We start from the raw sequence: 17,201 nt of genomic DNA, 5'->3' as shown, positions 1-17,201 counted from the left end.
GCTCTGCACCCTTTTTCATTTAACCCTCACAACAACTCTGTGAGGTAGGTTAGGCTGGGAGGAGGTGAGTGGCCCAAGGTCACCCGCTGAGCTCCGTGGCCAAGTGAGGATTCAAACCCTGGTCTCTCAGCTCCTAGTCCGACACTCTAACCACTGTGCCACATTGGCTGTCAATATGATAAAATGGTACGTAGGTTTTATATGTAGGTGCTGTTCTCGAAGTGTTGTTGTTGTTGTTTTTTAAGGGGGAAGTTGTGTAACAGTCAAAATGGGCTTCTAAATAGCTTTACAATTCAAGCTGTCCTTGTGCCTCATCAACAGAATGCTGCCAGTACACATACAAGTCAAGGCATCCTTTGCCCTGGGAAACAAAACAAAACATTGGCTTTAATTTCCTTATTCCAAAAGGGGAGAAGAAAGCAGGATGTGAGCAGGCCCACAGGCCAAGAGGAACTCATCCAGTTGCAACCCAAGGGATTGTGCTCTGGGCTTCCTCTGGTTTCCCTTGGGAGCCACACTGGGTTGTCTCCAGTACCAGCCTTACTCAAGAGTATACCCATTGAAGTTGATGGGCATGCATGTCCGTTGTTCGGCTCTGAGCAGAACCTAGTTGGATGCAACCCACTGCATTTGCCCCCAATCTGTTCTCCTTTCTTAGCTGTAGTAATGGTAGTAATGTGGCATTTCTACCTAAAAGTCTTGGGGAAACGGCCGGTATACACTCTGCCTTTTATCGGCTTAAATGCAGCCGTTCAGATTGGCAGTTCAAGACTGGACATGTGGAGAAGTGGGAGAGCATCTGTTTTTGATTGGACTTTGTCGTTGGAAATTCTTCATATTTGTTTGTCACATGGTGCTCTCTCTCTCTCTCTCTCTTTGTGTGTGTGTGTGTCTTTCTTTTCCCCTTTCCCCTTCCCCTTCCCCCCCCTTCACAAGACTTGCAGGAATGTGCACACATGGTTCTTATCTTCCCCTCCCTCCCCACCAGGAAAGGGGAAAGAAGGAAGAAAAAACACCCTTCAGCTTTTTCTGCTGGTTTGTAATTTGTGACATGAGAACTGGTATATGCATTAGTCACCTCTACTCCAAATAGAAATCTTAGCGGTTTGGAGGAAAAACCCTAAGGAAGGGAAATGGCCTTTTATGTCGTTTCTTGGCAGAAGTGGTGCTGTTACTGCTTGGAGTTTGAACTGACCTTTCTAGCCAAACAGTTTTGCCTTGGAGACCAGAGTTTGCTCTCCCTGCAGTGAGTGAGGTCGGATTGTCATGTTTGTGTCAGGCCTCTTTCAAAAAAAAACGAAGATATGGGGGCAGGGGGAGGGGAACACATCCCCAAAGCCCCAGGCACTAAAGTGGAATCTCCTCTGTAGGATCCTTAAGTGGGAGAAGGGAATTTAAACACGTGGCCTTGCCTGTCTTCTCCCTCGGAAGCTCACCAAGGGTATTCTGGTAGACTAAATACCTCCTTTTCCCGCTGTATTTGGATTATCTGAATGCAATTCCAGCGAGTTTTGAACCAGTTGGGTTGTTAACATTGGATTGCAGCCGATGTTACCTCTACTCAGAGTATAGACCCATTGAAATTTACAGACATGACTAATATAGGTCCATTTGAATTCAGATGCAAGAATGGTTCTATCAGCTACAGCTGGGAGGACATCTATGTACTGCAGGAGCCCCAGTTCACTTCCCGCCATCAGCAATTGGCTCATGACATTTGCCATAAGCGAGTAAATTGTTCTAGCAGGTTTTCTTCAAGCTGCATGTCTTAAGGAGAAGAATAAACCTACAGCTTTCAAGATTTGTTTGGCAGGGGGAAAGGGTTCCTTTTGGAGGGAAGAACTTAAATCAAATCATGAGCTTGCTGTTTCGGTTGTTACTTATTGTGCTCCCTGGCTGGCTTGGTAAACTTTGTCTATGTGGCGCCTTTTAAAATTAGTACAAGACAGAGAGGGATCCAGGAAAAGCAGCGTTGCTTGACAAGCCGACAAACCCAGCATGGAGGTCTTTTGAGGTGGAAAAAGAGCGTGCACGGCAGCCTTGAAAACCGAACAGCACATCTGCCATAAGAGGAGCCTGCAGGATCAGGCCAATGGCTCATCTAGTTCAGCATCTTGTTCTCGCAGTGGCCATGCCGATGCCCCAATGGGAAGCCTGAAAGCAGGATTTGAGTGTTGCAGCTGCCCTTTCCCCTGTCTTCAAGGATCCACTGCCTCTCACAGATGAAGTAAAACATAGGCATTGTGGCTAGTAGCCATTGGTAGCCATATCCTCCATAAAGCAGAGGTTCCACTGAGCCTCAGTGGAGCAGGGAATTCCTGAAGAAGGCCATTACTGAGGAGGCAAGGCTTCCTTGTACAGAAGCCGTGCCAAGCCTTCCTCAGCAAGGCTTGTTCTTCTGTTAAAGCCTCAAAATGCTCCCCACTGCCGTACCTTGAGCAGAAGCAAATTCTCTTACAAAAAAAAGTACTGTTTCCTGTTTAATGAAATCCTGGGATTGGGAAATCCCCTGAGCTTCTTGGCTGGGAAGCCAGTATTCTCAAACGCATCCAAGATTGAGATGTTATTTCATCCTGTTTGAAATGCTGCCAGTGATAAAAAGGTCTGCTGCAATGGTTCGAATAAGAAATAAAATCTAATTTCAATTCTGGAAGATAATGCGGGCTCTGGCTTTGACTAGTCCAGAGGAGAATGGTATTTTCCAAGGGAGGGGCAGTTGATAGGAACACCCTTCTGCAAGCACTTGTTGTACTTATACAGTAAACTTGCTTGTAAATAGCCACTTGCCTGGTCATCTGTGATGAGCTGGAATTTCCTCCAGGTGAGTAGGCAGGGGCTGGTTGTGTTAATTGGAAGGCACAGGATTCTTTGCTTTCAAACTGTTTGGTTACTCCACAAATGACTTACAAGTAAATAGTAAAAAACAAAAAAACAAAATAAAAAAAGGTTTCTGAGTTGGCAACCTGTGTAGACATATTTTGGAAGGCAGACCAATAATGCCCTCCTAAGGCTCCATCGTGACCTTTAAGATTGACTTAAGTGGAGCCGAGGCCAGACTTTTATTTTTTTATTTGATTTGATTTGATTTGATGTACAACTCTTCTTCCAGAAGGAGCCCCGGGCAATAAACACACCCATAAAATATTCCATTCCATTTCATTATTTCTTTCTAAATTCTAAATGTTAGATGTGAAGGACAGCGTTAACATTTATGGCGGTCATTAACAAGACTAGAGTTTGCACCGGTTGTTCCAAATAAATGTATCTCGCCAGAGAGAAAAGTGTGAGTCAAGCTAACGGGTTTCCCCCTTTACTTTTTCCTGAGACTGGAAATAATCTTCTGTGTTGCTTCTCTGCCATGCTTTGGATCTGAGCCTTGGGGCTGTGTGGGAAGTGGGGAGAAGGAAAATCCTCTTTTCTCTTTGAGACAGAAGAATTCTGTGCTCTCCTCCTCCTCCACGGCCTGCTGAAGGACAGCAGATGACTTAGGGCACAGTTTCAGCGCTTCAATTTTATTAGCTCCGGTTAGCAGAGCCCGGATTGGTTTATAAATAGCAGCCCACAGTGGAGATGGCAATTCCAGAAGTGGCTGCCTGTCACATGGCAAACTTTCCTTCTGTGCTTTTTGGGTGGTTGTGAGGGAAATGCTTATTCCCCGGGCCTCTCACTTTTATTCTCCTGGAACGACGTTATTTCTGTTGTATTTCCACCCCACCTCCTGTTCATTCCTCTCTATATTTTGTTCCTCCAAGTATAGGGCAGTATATAAATCCAAATAATAATAATAATAATAATAATAATAATAATAATAATAATAATAATATAGATATATGTGTATAATAGATAGATAGGCAGAAAATGCAGTGCTAGATTTAGGGTGTCGGGGGGGGTTTCCCTGTACAGGGCACTTGAGCCAAAGTGCCACGAGATTGAGAAGATCCAGGATAGAGAAGATCCATTTGGGGGTGCCAGTTTTTACCAAAGATTTCCAAAGTCCGCCCCCGAACAATCATATAAACACATACTCTGTGAATGGGAAAGGAATCCACGCATTGGACTGTAGTGTGCCCTCAATATCAATGGGGCTGCTCCAAATTACAAAATGGATAGTGCAGACCACTGATATTCAACCTGGGGTCCTCCAGATGTTTTTGGATTAAAGCTCCCTTCAGGCTCCAGGGCAGGGCAAAGTCTGGTTTAAACAGTGCGATGCAGCTAATTACAACTAAAGGTAAAAGGCCCCTGACAGTTAAGTCACGTTGCAGCAGACTCTGGGGCTGCTGTGCTCATCTTGCTTTATAGGCCGATGGAGCCGGCGTTCGTCTGCAGACAGTTTTTCCAGGTCATGTGGCAAGCATGACTAAGCCGCTTCTGGCGAAACCACAGCAGCGCACGGAAATGCTGTTTACCTTCCCACCGGAGCGGTACCTATTTATCTACTTGCATTTTTGGCGTGCTTTCGAACTGCTAGGTTGGCAGGAGCTGGGACCGAGCAACACCCCGTCACAGGGATTTGAACCGCCGACCTTCTGATCGGCAAGCCCAAGAGCAGGCTTCCTCAATCTCGGCCCTCCTGATGTTTTTAGCCTACAACTCCCATGATCCCTAGCTAGCAGGACCAGTGGTCAGGGATGATGGGAATTGTAGTCTCAAAACATCTGGAGGGCCGAGGTTGAGGAAGCATGCCCAAGACGCTCAGTGGTTTAGACCACAGCACAACCCACATCCCATAATTACAACTAGTTTTGCCCAAGTGGCTACTAGCCATCCCTCCCCACCCCCCCACCCCCGGCAGTCTTTCGTCACAAGAAGTGGGTATAACATAACATGTGTGAAGAGTGCTGTAACTTATGCTTTTACAAGTGCCATATGTCATATGTTCTGCATTTACAAGGAGCTGATCTTTTAGTGTGGCAACAGCTAAACTTTGGAACTCCCTGCCTGTTGACCTTAGGCAGGCGTCCTGCTGAAAACATTTTTATTTCAGCAAGCCTACCCACGCATATAATGTTGCTATCTGTATTTGTTTTTTAAAGTTTTGTTGATTTTTTTTATCTCTGTTTGATCGATTTTTAGCTGTGATTTATGTGTAGCTGTGTTTTAAATTTTACCTGTATCTTACTGATAATTGTAGCTATGTGAGGGGAATAGCTGTCTCCTAACAAGTCTCAGCACCTTTAACAAACTACACTTCATAGAATTCATTGGAGTAAGCCATGGCTGTTTAAAGTAGTATGATAGTTATTTAAATGCAAAGAGAAGATGGGGCTCTGGACAGTCCAGAGCATCTCTAGTCTGACTCTGTGTAAGGAAACTTTTCTCTTCCCCTACAGCTTTATCTTTTTATTCCTGAGAAGCAGGGTGCTAATCATTATTTTTAAAAGGTGATTTTTTTTATTTAGAAACAAAGATTTTCTTCTGTTTGAGAGACTTTTATATTGCCCTCCATGAAAAGACCACATATGAGTTTTAACAGAGTATTTGGGAACCTAGAAGCTGACTCTTCTTGCTGTTTATTGCAGACAAATCTCATCCTTCCTCCAAAGGACTCTAGTTTCTGCATCTAAATGCAGAATATCGCCGAACGTGCATTTATTTCAGTAATGCAACTTATTATTATTATTATTATTATTATTATTATTATTATTATTATTATTATTTACAAATGCTTTCTTTTGGAAATTTCACAGTAATAAAACAAATAGTTACAATAATACAAAAATAAGCATCGCTATTACATTTCATTAATTACATTCTATTTATAATTGACCCGCCAACGATAAATAATTACAATTACAACAAATAAAGGCTTGACATATCTTGCTTTGCATGTCATGCATCTATTTCATATATTGGTTTTACCTTTTAAGTTGCACTTTTCGGCGATATTCTAATTTTCTGAGTTTCACCTGTATGCATTTGAAAGGCAGTACTAGCTAGATATGTTGATTTCAATGGAAGATGCATTTACGTGATGCCACGTGATGGTGTGATATTGGTGGCAGTGGTTGCTAGTCATTGATAAGCAATGATAAAGCCAACTCTATAAAAACCTTGACATGTTTCTTCTCGGAATTTCAGAACGATGACCTCCGAAACCTGTCCCTGTCGGGCCACGTCGGTTTTGACAGCCTCCCTGATCAGCTGGTCAACAAGTCAACCTCGCAGGGTTTCTGCTTCAACATCCTTTGTGTCGGTAAGTGATGATAATAGGCTTCTGAACAAAGAGATTATCTGTGTCCTTCCCGGATGCAACATGGCAGGGTGAGTAATATAAAATCCCCCCCCCCTGCTTGGTGGTACCTAGCGTGTAAGACATGAAGCATCGCAGGGAATCTTTTAAATGGAAATGCTCAGCTTTTCGTGCAGGTTTTCCCCACACACACCTTAAAAAGAAAGTCTAAAAACCAGCAAAGCCGTTTAAATTTCAAGCATTTGGAACCTCGCATGTTTAAAACTGAAACTAAACTGGGAACCGATGTTGGATGCTTAGCCGGTGTTTCCTGGATTTTTGGAAACCTGGGCAAAAGTTTGTTCTTCCTCAATTAAAATTGCAAATATACCAGATGTCAATGGGGAAATTACATGGATGCGTAGTCCTGATCGGGACACTGGGGAGCTATAGCCTAGTTGCCACCGAGCATTGCATGCTGTGCATAAGAACACCCAGTACTGGCATTTAGGTGTCTTCTTAAGCACCTGGTGTCAGGGCATAAGAAGAACAGGGTCGTGTTCTTAATTGTTGGGCTGCCAGGTGCCTCTGGGAATTCTGCAGGCAGAACCTAAGTACAACAGCGCTCTCCCCACATCTGAATCCAAGTGACTGGTATACAGAGGCATACCCACTTCAAACATTGGTGGCAGATCACAGCCATTGTGGCTTGTAGCCACTTCTCCATGGCAGACCTACACTTTCCCCAGTCATTCAGGGCTAAGGAACAGGGCCATGCCGTCCACACGAGGTGTTTAAATGTGGAACTCCCACACTCTGCCCTGTAAAAAGTGAGCGATTGTTGACACAAATGCGAATGCACCTTCTGAAGCATGGAGAATTATGTAGCTAACATTGGGGGGAAATACGAGTGGGAAGTACGAAATGCCCTGCATTGCCACAACTGTTTCAAAGGGAACTCCACTGTATCCTTCTGTTTCCTCGCACTGAATTACGTCATTGCCCATATATTGGCAAAGAAAGGGCAGAAGTTCGTACCAGAAGCAGGGAGATATATATATATGTATATAATTTTCTAGCACCTTAGGTAAATTGCTTAGAGATTTATTTTTTTATTTCATTATTAAGTGGTCTATAAATTTTGTAAGAAAAATAAATAAGCCAATGCTGCAAGGCAAGCTGATAGAACTGGAAATATACATTTGCAAATTGTGTCTCTTTTCCACCCTGCTGAATTCCTCACAAACCTATGTAGCACCAAATTGCAGCCCTAGAGAAACTCTCAAGCAATTGTCCCCGAAGACTGGAAGCCCCACTCAGCCGCCCCTCCGGCTTCTGAGATTTCAGCAAGGAATTCCCTTGCACTCCCATCTCTTTGTAAACACGAGGACTAGAAACTTGAGTTTCTTTTCCTCTCTCTCTCTCTCTTTTTTTTTTTTACAAAAAGGAAGCTCAGCAGGCTGATAGCTGCAGTTTGCATCCTTTCGCATCACATGCTTTGCTTTCTCCACGATCTAATGGGAATTGTGGCATCCACACATAGCCTCTCTTCTGAGGCTGCATAGAGGGTGAACTGTCCTCAAGGTTGCAGCCAAAGTCATCTGGAGTCAAATTTTATCTGTGGAATGCAAAAGGCCACTGCCTTTTCTGTGCTCTCCCATGAGGATTAGCGTTTTCATATCCATCAAATTAAAACAACGACGAAAAGAGTTGTCGTCAAAACCGCAGCAAGCTGTTGAACAAAGTGGTTTGAGCTTCTAGAGGCTGGAGTGATGTTGTTTCCCCAAGACCTTTCCTATTTGCATCCCCTGAAAGGCATTTCTGTGCATCCGCAAAACGAAACCATTGATCTCTGCACTTTGCTTGGCAGGGCTGAGCTATTCCCGTTGCTGCCTGTTTATATGAAATCCGGTTTTGTTTTTACAACGAAACTTTAGCAGGCAGCTTCGCTGTTCCTTTTAAAAGAGAAAATATTGACTGGGGTTTCATTGCACTGTTGTTTTTTTAAAAAAAGAAAAGGAACGTGACTTGCATCCACAGCTGGTTTAAGAACATAAGGAAAGCCTTCTGGGTCAGGCTAGCATCCTTCTCTCACAGCGGAGAACCAGGTGCCTCATGGGAAAATCTCAAGCAGAACCTGAACGGAACAGCCCTCCACAAGTGGAATACGTCAGACAGAAAAATACAAGAGAAGATGAAGAAATTAGAAAAGAATGTACTACGGTACTGACAAAATAGGATTTGTATTTTGTACATCCTGGACTTGGTGATCAACTGAAAAGCTACTTTTTAATATATTATGTCACGAAGTTGATTTCGACATTATGAGAAGCTCTCCTCAATCCCAGCAATTGGCAGTCAAAAGCCCTAGAGATGGTATATGCTTGGCTATGATGGCTGGTAGCCATTGGCAGCCTTCTATGAGATGTATGGTCTTGCGCAGTTAAGCTTTTCGTAACCTTGCCAAAACCTCTGTGCCGATGCCTTTTTTGCAGGATACATGCGGCAGTTTCTAATTTAACCAGTGGAAGGTCCCACTTGCCACAAAAAGAAAAGGCCAACCCCAGTTGTCTTGCTTCTCTTTGCTTCCTGTTACAGTAAAAAAAAAGCCCTAAACGGCCTCGGTCCTGTATACCTGAAGGAGCGTCTCCACCCCCACCATTCAGCCCGGACACTGAGATCCAGCACCGAGGGCCTTCTGGCGGTTCCCTCATTGCGAGAAGTGAGGTTACAGGGAACCAGACAGAGGGCCTTCTCGGTAGTGGCACCCATCCTGTGGAACGCCCTCCCAGCAGATGTCAAGGCAATAAGTAACTATTTTACTTTTAGAAGACAACTGAAGGCGGCCCTGTTTAGGGAAGTTTTTAATGTTGTACTGTTTTAATATTCGGTTGGAAGCCGCCCAGAGTGGCTGGGGAAACCCAGCCAGATGGGCGGGGTATAAATAATAAATTATTATTATTATTATTATTATTATTATTATTATTATTATTATTATTATTATTTAAAATACCCAAACCAAAATGACCTCAAAAAAATAAATGAGTAAACGTGCCCATAAACTCCCAGTCCTGCCGATTTAAATTTAGCCTTTCTCCATTAAATTCTGGGCCCTCCCACCCATTTCCAGCTAAACCGATTAAGGCTGAAACCCGGTGCTAATTTTTTCCTGCTAAAGGAAAATAAGAAATGGCATGCTAATTGATTCCTTTGTCCAATAACATGTACCTCTTAACGGAAGGACAAAAATGCAACAGTGTGGGCTACATCAGACATTTCTGGAGCACTCATGGACTGCAGAGTACAGTGGCCTGGGATGACTTAGCAGTTCCCTATCAAAGAGCGCTGCAGGGCAGGGCAAGTGAGAGTGACATGTAGTCCTCCAGATGTTATTGGACTACAGTTCCCATCACTCCTGCCAATCACCCATGTTGGTGCAGCTGATGGTGTCCAAAAACATCTGGAGGCCATAGTTTCCCCATCCCTGCTTTAGGGCTTGGTGGTGGGACCCCCCCAGTGCTCATTGCAGGCTATGTTCTCAATATAATAACAGTTATCATGCCCTGAGCAATGCATCCTACTGGTTTCGTAGTTCTGTTATTAATGGAGAAGGTTTGCACCCATGATGGAAACAACAACAACAACAACAACAACCTGGGATTTTACACTGCTCTTCACTTCTTTGCTCTGGCCAAAGGCAGAGTTGTCAGCTAAAAGCAGGCATGGGAGAAAAACATGTGGGAGGAAAGTGAAATCAAGGTAGTAACTAAAGGAATATAGTTGGAAGCTAGCTGCCTCTTTCTGCGCCAGCAATGAGGATGGAAAGAAAGAATCCTTGACAGATGACCATCCAACCTCTGCTTAAAAACCGCTAAGGAAGGTGAATCTACCACCTTCCAAGGGAGACCATTCCACTGTTGAACAGCTCTTGCTGTCAGAAAGTTCTTCCTAATGTTTAGTCAGAATCACCTTTCTTGTAATTTGAATCTACTGGTTTGGGTCCTAGCCTCTGGAACAGCAGAAAACAAACCTGCTCCACGTGACAGCGCTTCAGGGATTTGAAGATGGCTATCCTATCTCTTCTCAGTCTTCTCTTCTCCAGGCTAAGAATACCTAACTCCTCATGTGGCTTGGTTTCCAGACCTTAGTCATCTTGGTTCTCTTCCTTTGCACAGGTTCCTGCTTGTCAATACCTTTCTTAAATTGTGGTGCTCAGAGCTGGACACAGGACTCCAGGTTCAGTCTGATGAAGGCAGAATAGAGCAGTACTATTGCTTCCCTTGATCTGGACACAATACTTCTTTTGCTGCTGCCTATAATTGCATTAGCTTTATTTATTTTTTGCTGCTGCTGCTGCTGCTGCTGCTGCTGCTGCTGCTGCTGCTGCTGCTGCTGCTGCTGCTGCTGCTGCATCACACTGTTGATTCATGTTAAGATTGTGTTCTACTAAGACCCCTAGATCCTTTTTAACGTGCTGAGTTTTGTAAGTGCTGCAAAAACAATGTTGGCATGTTGCTCTCTCTCTCTCTCTCTCTTTACAGGTAGGTAGCCGTGTTGGTCTGACGTAGTCGAAACAAAATAAAAAAATTCCTTCCAGCAGCACCTTAAAGACCAACTAAGTTTTTTATTTTGGTATGAGCTTTCGTGTGCATGCACACTTCTTTAGATACACTGAAATAGAAGTCCCCAGGCGCTTATATGTAGAGAAAGGGTGGGGAGGGGTATCACTGAGAAGGGTGGTGGAAATGGGTGATTGACTGACTGATAGCTGTTGACGACTGTAAACGACTGCGAATGGTCTTGCATGAAAAAGCAAGGGGTGAGATGGCTGAAGATCGCTTAATCATGTATAATGAGATAAGAATCCAATGTCTCTGTTCAAACCAGGTCTCTCCATGGTTTTAAGCTTGGTGATAAGTTGCAATTCAGCAACTTCTCTTTCCAGTCTATTTCTGAAATTCTTTTGTAGTAAGACAGCTACTTTGAGATATTGTATAGAATGTCCTGGGAGATTGAAGTGTTCTCCTACTGGTTTCTCTGTCTTGTAATTCCTGATGTCAGATTTATGTCCATTTATCCTTTGGCGTAGGGTTTGACCTGTTTGTCCAATATAGAGAGCTGAAGGGCACTGTTGGCATTTGATGGCATACACAATGTTAGAGGATGAGCAATTAAATAGTCCTGAGATGGTATGTTGGATGTTGTTGGGGCCAGTTTGATGTTGGGGCCAGTTTGATGTTGTTGGACCCCTCCCCACCCTTTCTCTACATATAAGCGTCTGGGGACTTCTATTTCAGTGTATCTGAAGAAGTGTGCATGCACACGAAAGCTCATACCAAAATAAAAAACTTAGTTGGTCTTTAAGGTGCTGCTGGAAGGATTTTTTTAATTCTTTCTTTCTTTCTCTCTCTCTCTCTCTCTCTCTCTCTCTCTCTCTCTCTCTCTCTCTCTCTCCCCCCGTGTGTGTGTGTGTGTGTGTGTGTGTGTGTCGGTGCTGGTCCAGGACTAGCTTCTACCAGTTGTAGACTTCTGATTTGATGTAACTTTTGGCTGCAATTTTAATTGAGAACTGATGAAATAGGTCTTGCAGATTTTTGAAGCAATGCAAACCTGTGTATAGCTCACAAATAGCAACCTCTCTTTTAAAAAAGAAACAATTGTGTCTGTCCAGGCAATAATAAACCTTTTCCCAGTTCTCGTTTGCCAGGCAAAAGTAAGTCCCACAAGTTAACATAAAAAAAATCCCACACTCTCCAGTGTATTTTCCCCTCACTTTCCTTACCGCAGAAAGTCCAGTTTGTTGCACAGGAGTGCCAAATGCACTTTAACTGTGTGACCTGAACATGCTGGTTTATAAACTAAAGCAGCCTGAGTCCCGAGGAATTCTGACTCTCACTTGTTTTAACAGTAGCAGCAACAAAATGCCAGGTCTAGTATTTGAAACAAGCTCCTGAGCTTGAGTGTACATGCTGCATTCAGTGTTAGCCCTATTGAGAGTAGACCAAGTGAAGTTAAAAAACATGAATAGCCTCATGTCCATTAATTTCACTGGGTCTGCTCCAAGTAGGACTCAAACCTATGACTTCTGCTCTTTACTCCAGTTAGTCAACTTAAAGAGTCCTGGTAAAAAAATGAAGTAGCTTCTGCAAGCCTGAAGTTTGCCTGGCTTTGACCTCTTTGCGAAGTTAGGATTTGAACTATAAATTACTTAATCTAGCAGACCATGGAGTCTCATTCCTAAGCAATGCTTTCCTTGGCCCATTCCTGTATCTTTGGAATTCTAATGTCTCATTTAAGCAGAATATCCTTGATTTGGACGCCAGGAAGGAAGTCATTGGGAGGCTAAAGGTAGTGGCTATGGGCTTCTCAGACTCCTAACCTGAATGTGGTCCTTTTCAGGGGAAACTGGCATTGGCAAATCGACGCTCATGGACACCCTGTTCAACACAAAGTTTGAAAGCGACCCGGCCACTCACAATGAGCCTGGCGTGCGGTTGAAAGCGAGGAGTTACGAACTTCAGGAGAGCAACGTCCGCCTGAAGCTGACAATCGTTGACACGGTGGGATTTGGAGACCAGATCAACAAAGATGACAGGTAGCATTAAGGCTGCTCCAGACTAATCTTTGAAGGGTCAAGCGCTTTGCAGAGTAGAGAGAAATCACACATGTAGGCTTTCCTCGTGCTGGAAGGTTTCGGTGGAAAGTTTACATGTTCGATTTGTCTCTGATCTGCAGGATGAAATGTGGTATGCTTTTCAAGCATGCGATTTCTCCCCAAGTGCCTTTTGAGGTGGCACACACAGCCCTCTGTGAGAAAGATACTATGACACAGACAACTTTTGACTTATCCATTTGGGGCAGAGGCAGACTCAGATTTAAGTGGAACAATGGATGTGATGAGTCTTGCCTTTGCACATTAGACTTTGAAATTCCCTCCCTGGAGAAACTGGACTGGCTCCCTCCACCGGCAGGTGTGAAGGCCTTGTCGTCCAAGCAGGCTTTTGGCAATTGACTGCTTTTTACTTAAAAGGGCTGGTGCCGTGTTTTTATTGTAATTATTGGTATGTTTTAAAACAGATCTTATATATGTATATAATTTCGATTCTGTCCATTTTGGGGTTTTTTGACGATTGATTTTTCTATGTTCTCAGCTGTTCTCATCTGTAAGCCAACTTGAGTCCTGTCAGGGAAAATGGTGGGGTTTCAGTAAATATATAATAATATCAGTGCCCCATTCACGCCATACATTTAGAAGACTGATTCCACTTTAAACAGGCATGACTCCCCCCTGAGAATTATGGGATATGTAGTTTATTAAGTGTGCCGAGACTTATTAGCAGACCCCTCTTCACCCACTACAACTCCCAGAGCAGATTAACCAATGCTATTTTTCTAGAAAAAGAGGTGCCGGAACTCACCACGAATGCCTCCCTTGTTCTCTTATAACGGCAATGGTGTCCACCTGAGAGGTTTCAATAATAATAATAATAATAATAATAATAATAATAATAATATATATTATTATTATTAAAGATTTTTATTAAAGATTTCTTGAATTACAAAGGTGTGTGCAGTGTCTCTCATATTTTAACATGTGTCATTTTTGCAAATGAGTTTCATTTGTTAAGACACTAAGAAGAAAGAGGGAAAATAAGGTAGATAGGGGGTGGGAGGGTGGATGGGGGTGGGAGTAGGTGACGATGTTTCTGTTTTGCTTAATATATGTAGGGCTTGATTTATTCATACCCCGCCCTTCCGGCTGGGTTTCTCCAGCCACTCTGGGCAGCTTCCAACAGAAAAATAAAATACAATAATCTATTAAACATTAAAAGCCTCCCTAAACAGGGCTGCCTTCAGAACTAAGTTCTGGCTGGAAAAAAAGCCCTGAGTTTAGCAATCAATCCTCCTTCCCAGGGAACTCTGGGAATTGTAGCTCTCTGAGGGGAAATAAGGGTCCCCTAATAACTCTCTGCATTTTTAGCAAACTACAGTTCCCAGGATTCTTTGGTAGGAAGCGGTGTCTGCTTAAAGTGCTTTAAATGTGCGGACGGTGCCCTAGATTTTCAAACCTTGCTGGGAATCTCAGCCCTCCTTGCTGAACTCTCCTCTCCCTTCATCAAGCCTAGATGTGTGTGTATTGTGTGTGTGTACACACACACTGAAACAGCTCTTATCTTTTGAAGCGGCACATACGTGCAAGGGGAAAGGACTTTTAAAATGAAAAGCCCCCCCCCCCGCCCCAGAAGCAGGTGTTCCATATGGAAATGTGTTGCCACTTTGTCTCCTGAACCGCTTTGCATCTGATTTCATTCAGCAAGAGCCAGAAGCAGCATTGTCTCCCCTCATCTGTCAAGACCTCCTTTGTTCAAGAGTGTACAGCAGGGCTCTCGCTATGACCCACGGAGTGAATGGGAGAGCGGTTACCTCCCCTGCGCCTTGTCACAATTGGGCGCTTGTCCCAAACGGTCGCAAGCTAAGCATCGCGGCTGCAATTAGTCTCCTGCCCTGGCTTGGGCTTTACTGGCTCACTTTAGTGATTTACAAGGGGGTTCTTCTCTCTAAGCTCAGAGCAGGACGAGCTCTAAGACGTCAACGCTGATTGCTTACAATCTGCACAATGTGACGGAGACCACTTGTGGAGCATATGCCGTAGTCTCCAGTTTCTGAAGAAGGCAGGTCTTGGAGGGGGGGGGGGAGAGACCAGGATCACAAGATGCACCCCGTTTCAAGACTTCCCTTTGTCTTTTCCAGTTTTATGCATGCTGGTGGGTCTTCTGTGGCCATGCAGCTTGATTACCCAGGGCTGCGTTCAGTAACTGTGTTTGTCACAAGGTCAGCCAAAGATGGGCTTCTCTTTCAGGCAGCACAAGACATTCTCATCAGTGTTGTCGGTGCTAGCAGTATTTTAGAGCAAAGCTTTCCAAACGGGTGGCACGCTTTTTAGACATGCATCATTTTGTGACACAGTAATTCAGTTTTACTAGCAAATCGGACCTTTAAAGCCCTAAATGGCCTCGGCCCAGTATACCTGAAGGAGCGTCTACACACACACACACACACACACACACACACACACACACACACACCATCATTCAGCCCAGACACTGAGGTCCAGCTCTGAGGGCCTCCTGGCAGTTCCCTTCCTGCAAGAAGTAAGGTTACAGGGAACCAGGCAGAGGGCCTTCTCGGTGGTGGCGCCGCCCACCCTGTGGAATGCCCTCCCTTCAGATGTCAAGGAAATAAACAACTACCAGACTTATAGAATACATCTGAAGGCAGCTCCGTTTAGGGAAGTTTTTAATGTTTGATTTTTTTTAATCGCTTCTTCTTCTTATTATTATTTATTCTTATTATTCTGTTGGGAGCTGCCCAAAGTGGCTGGGGAATAAATAAATAAATAAATAAATAAATAATAATTTGTTGTTATTTTAAACTGACTTCTTTCCGGCCCCTGGGAGGAGCGCAGGAAGCATTTGCCTGACACACCTTACACACTGCAGCCGACACACTTAATGGATCGCAACACACAGTTTGGAAAGCTCTGTTTTAGAGGATTTGTATCCCAGTTGGAGAGTGCTTTAAATGTAAGCCGCTGAGGGGAACCTATGCATAACAAGCTTTCTTAACCTGCGTAGAGCGTAGTGCAGCGCTGCTGGACTCCTAATATTTGACCAATATGTGATCAAGTACAGTGGTCCCTCGACTTACGAATGGCTCGGCATCCGTAGGTTTCGACTTACGAAGGGGACAAATGGCCGCACGCTTACGAATTTTTCTACATCCGAACGGAAGCCATTGGCAGCTTTACATGCAGTTTCCTCGACTTGCGAATTTTTCCAAATATTTTTTTTCCTATGAGAAGCCGCGTTTCGACTTACGAGCTTTTCGACCTACGAATGTGCATTCGGAACAGATTAAGTTCGTAAGCCGAGGGACCACTGTATACAGAACCTGTGAAGGGAGGCAAAATAATAATCAGACTAAACACTAACTTATGTTTTGTCTTTTATTCATTTTTACAATTCTGGGGGACTTCTCTCCTGGTGTTTGTGTTATTTTTGATGTGTAGCCTTACCTTCTACGAAATCAATATATACATTTTTAAAAACATAATCAAGTAAACAAGCAAGGGGATTTTCAGTTGCATAGCCACAAGTGAAATGGGCGAGCCACTCCCATAGGTGGTGAGCCTCGCCAAAACATTTCTTGAAACAATTCGTTTCAGTGTTTGCATGTTACCTGAAACCCAGAACATGTTGTTTGAATGGCTACGTCTCTTACTATCTCCTTTTAAAAACCAGTTTAGCTGGCAGGGCTATTTCCACACGGGAAACCCAAGAATGCTTAAGTTTGTTTCAAAACCAGTTTTGGGGACGCATGTTGTAGCTGAACTTTAAATGCCTGCAGTTTGCTGACTGTGCTACATCTGGCGGCAAAGCTATTTATAATGACTTCATCTAAACTTTCCTAAATAGGAAATAAGCTTTAGCAAGGAATTCTTGGAATGTGTGGCTTGTGGGGAAGAATTTCGAGGATGCCTGCTTTTTAACCCATTCTGAAAGTGAGGTTTCCATAAAGGTGGGTGAGATGCTGCAGCTGCCACAGCACATGGAAGGAGAAGGGTATAGCGCAGTCCCTGGCACCATTGGCATGGTTGCATATTGAGGCCTCCATTCACCCACATGGTTCCTTATCCTCACAACCATCCCATGAGGTTGGTTAGGCTGGAAATGCAGTGGCTGGCCTAGAGCTGTCAACTGTCACGCAGCTCATGCCGCTCCTAATCTGTGAGGAACCTCAGGCCCAAATGTGCCCCTCCAGGACTCTGTATCTGGCCGTCAAGACTTGCCTCAGTCCAAACCCCTCCCCAAGCCTGCATTGTACCCTGCCTGGGTGTTTCTGCCTGGTTTAATTGTGTCCTTGAACTCCCAACAATGCCTCTTGCTTACCTGGATGCAGGGCGGAGGTGTCGGCATAAAACAGGGGTCGGCAAAGTTTTTGTGGTTTGGGCCAGTTCACGGTCCTGCAG

The 17,201-nt window shown here is 44.0% G+C and overlaps 1 protein-coding gene across 16 annotated transcripts in view; it reads left to right on the top strand.

The window, feature by feature from the left end:
* SEPTIN11 (septin 11) overlaps positions 1-17,201 on the top strand; it is a 162,475-nt gene that overhangs the window by 29,517 nt on the left and 115,757 nt on the right. For all 16 annotated transcript variants that reach the window (XM_088660639.1, XM_088660637.1, XM_088660636.1 and 13 more), the window contains exons 2-3: positions 6,082-6,196; positions 12,572-12,767. In XM_088660639.1, the coding sequence (XP_088516765.1) occupies positions 6,082-6,196; positions 12,572-12,767 (311 nt within the window). The remainder of the gene's footprint in view (positions 1-6,081; positions 6,197-12,571; positions 12,768-17,201) is intronic.

This window comes from Zootoca vivipara, chromosome Z1 (genome assembly GCF_965207765.1).
Source record: "Zootoca vivipara chromosome Z1, rZooViv2.hap1.1, whole genome shotgun sequence".
Classification (NCBI taxonomy): domain Eukaryota; kingdom Metazoa; phylum Chordata; class Lepidosauria; order Squamata; family Lacertidae; genus Zootoca; species Zootoca vivipara.
This window is presented reverse-complemented; position numbering and strand designations above follow the sequence as displayed.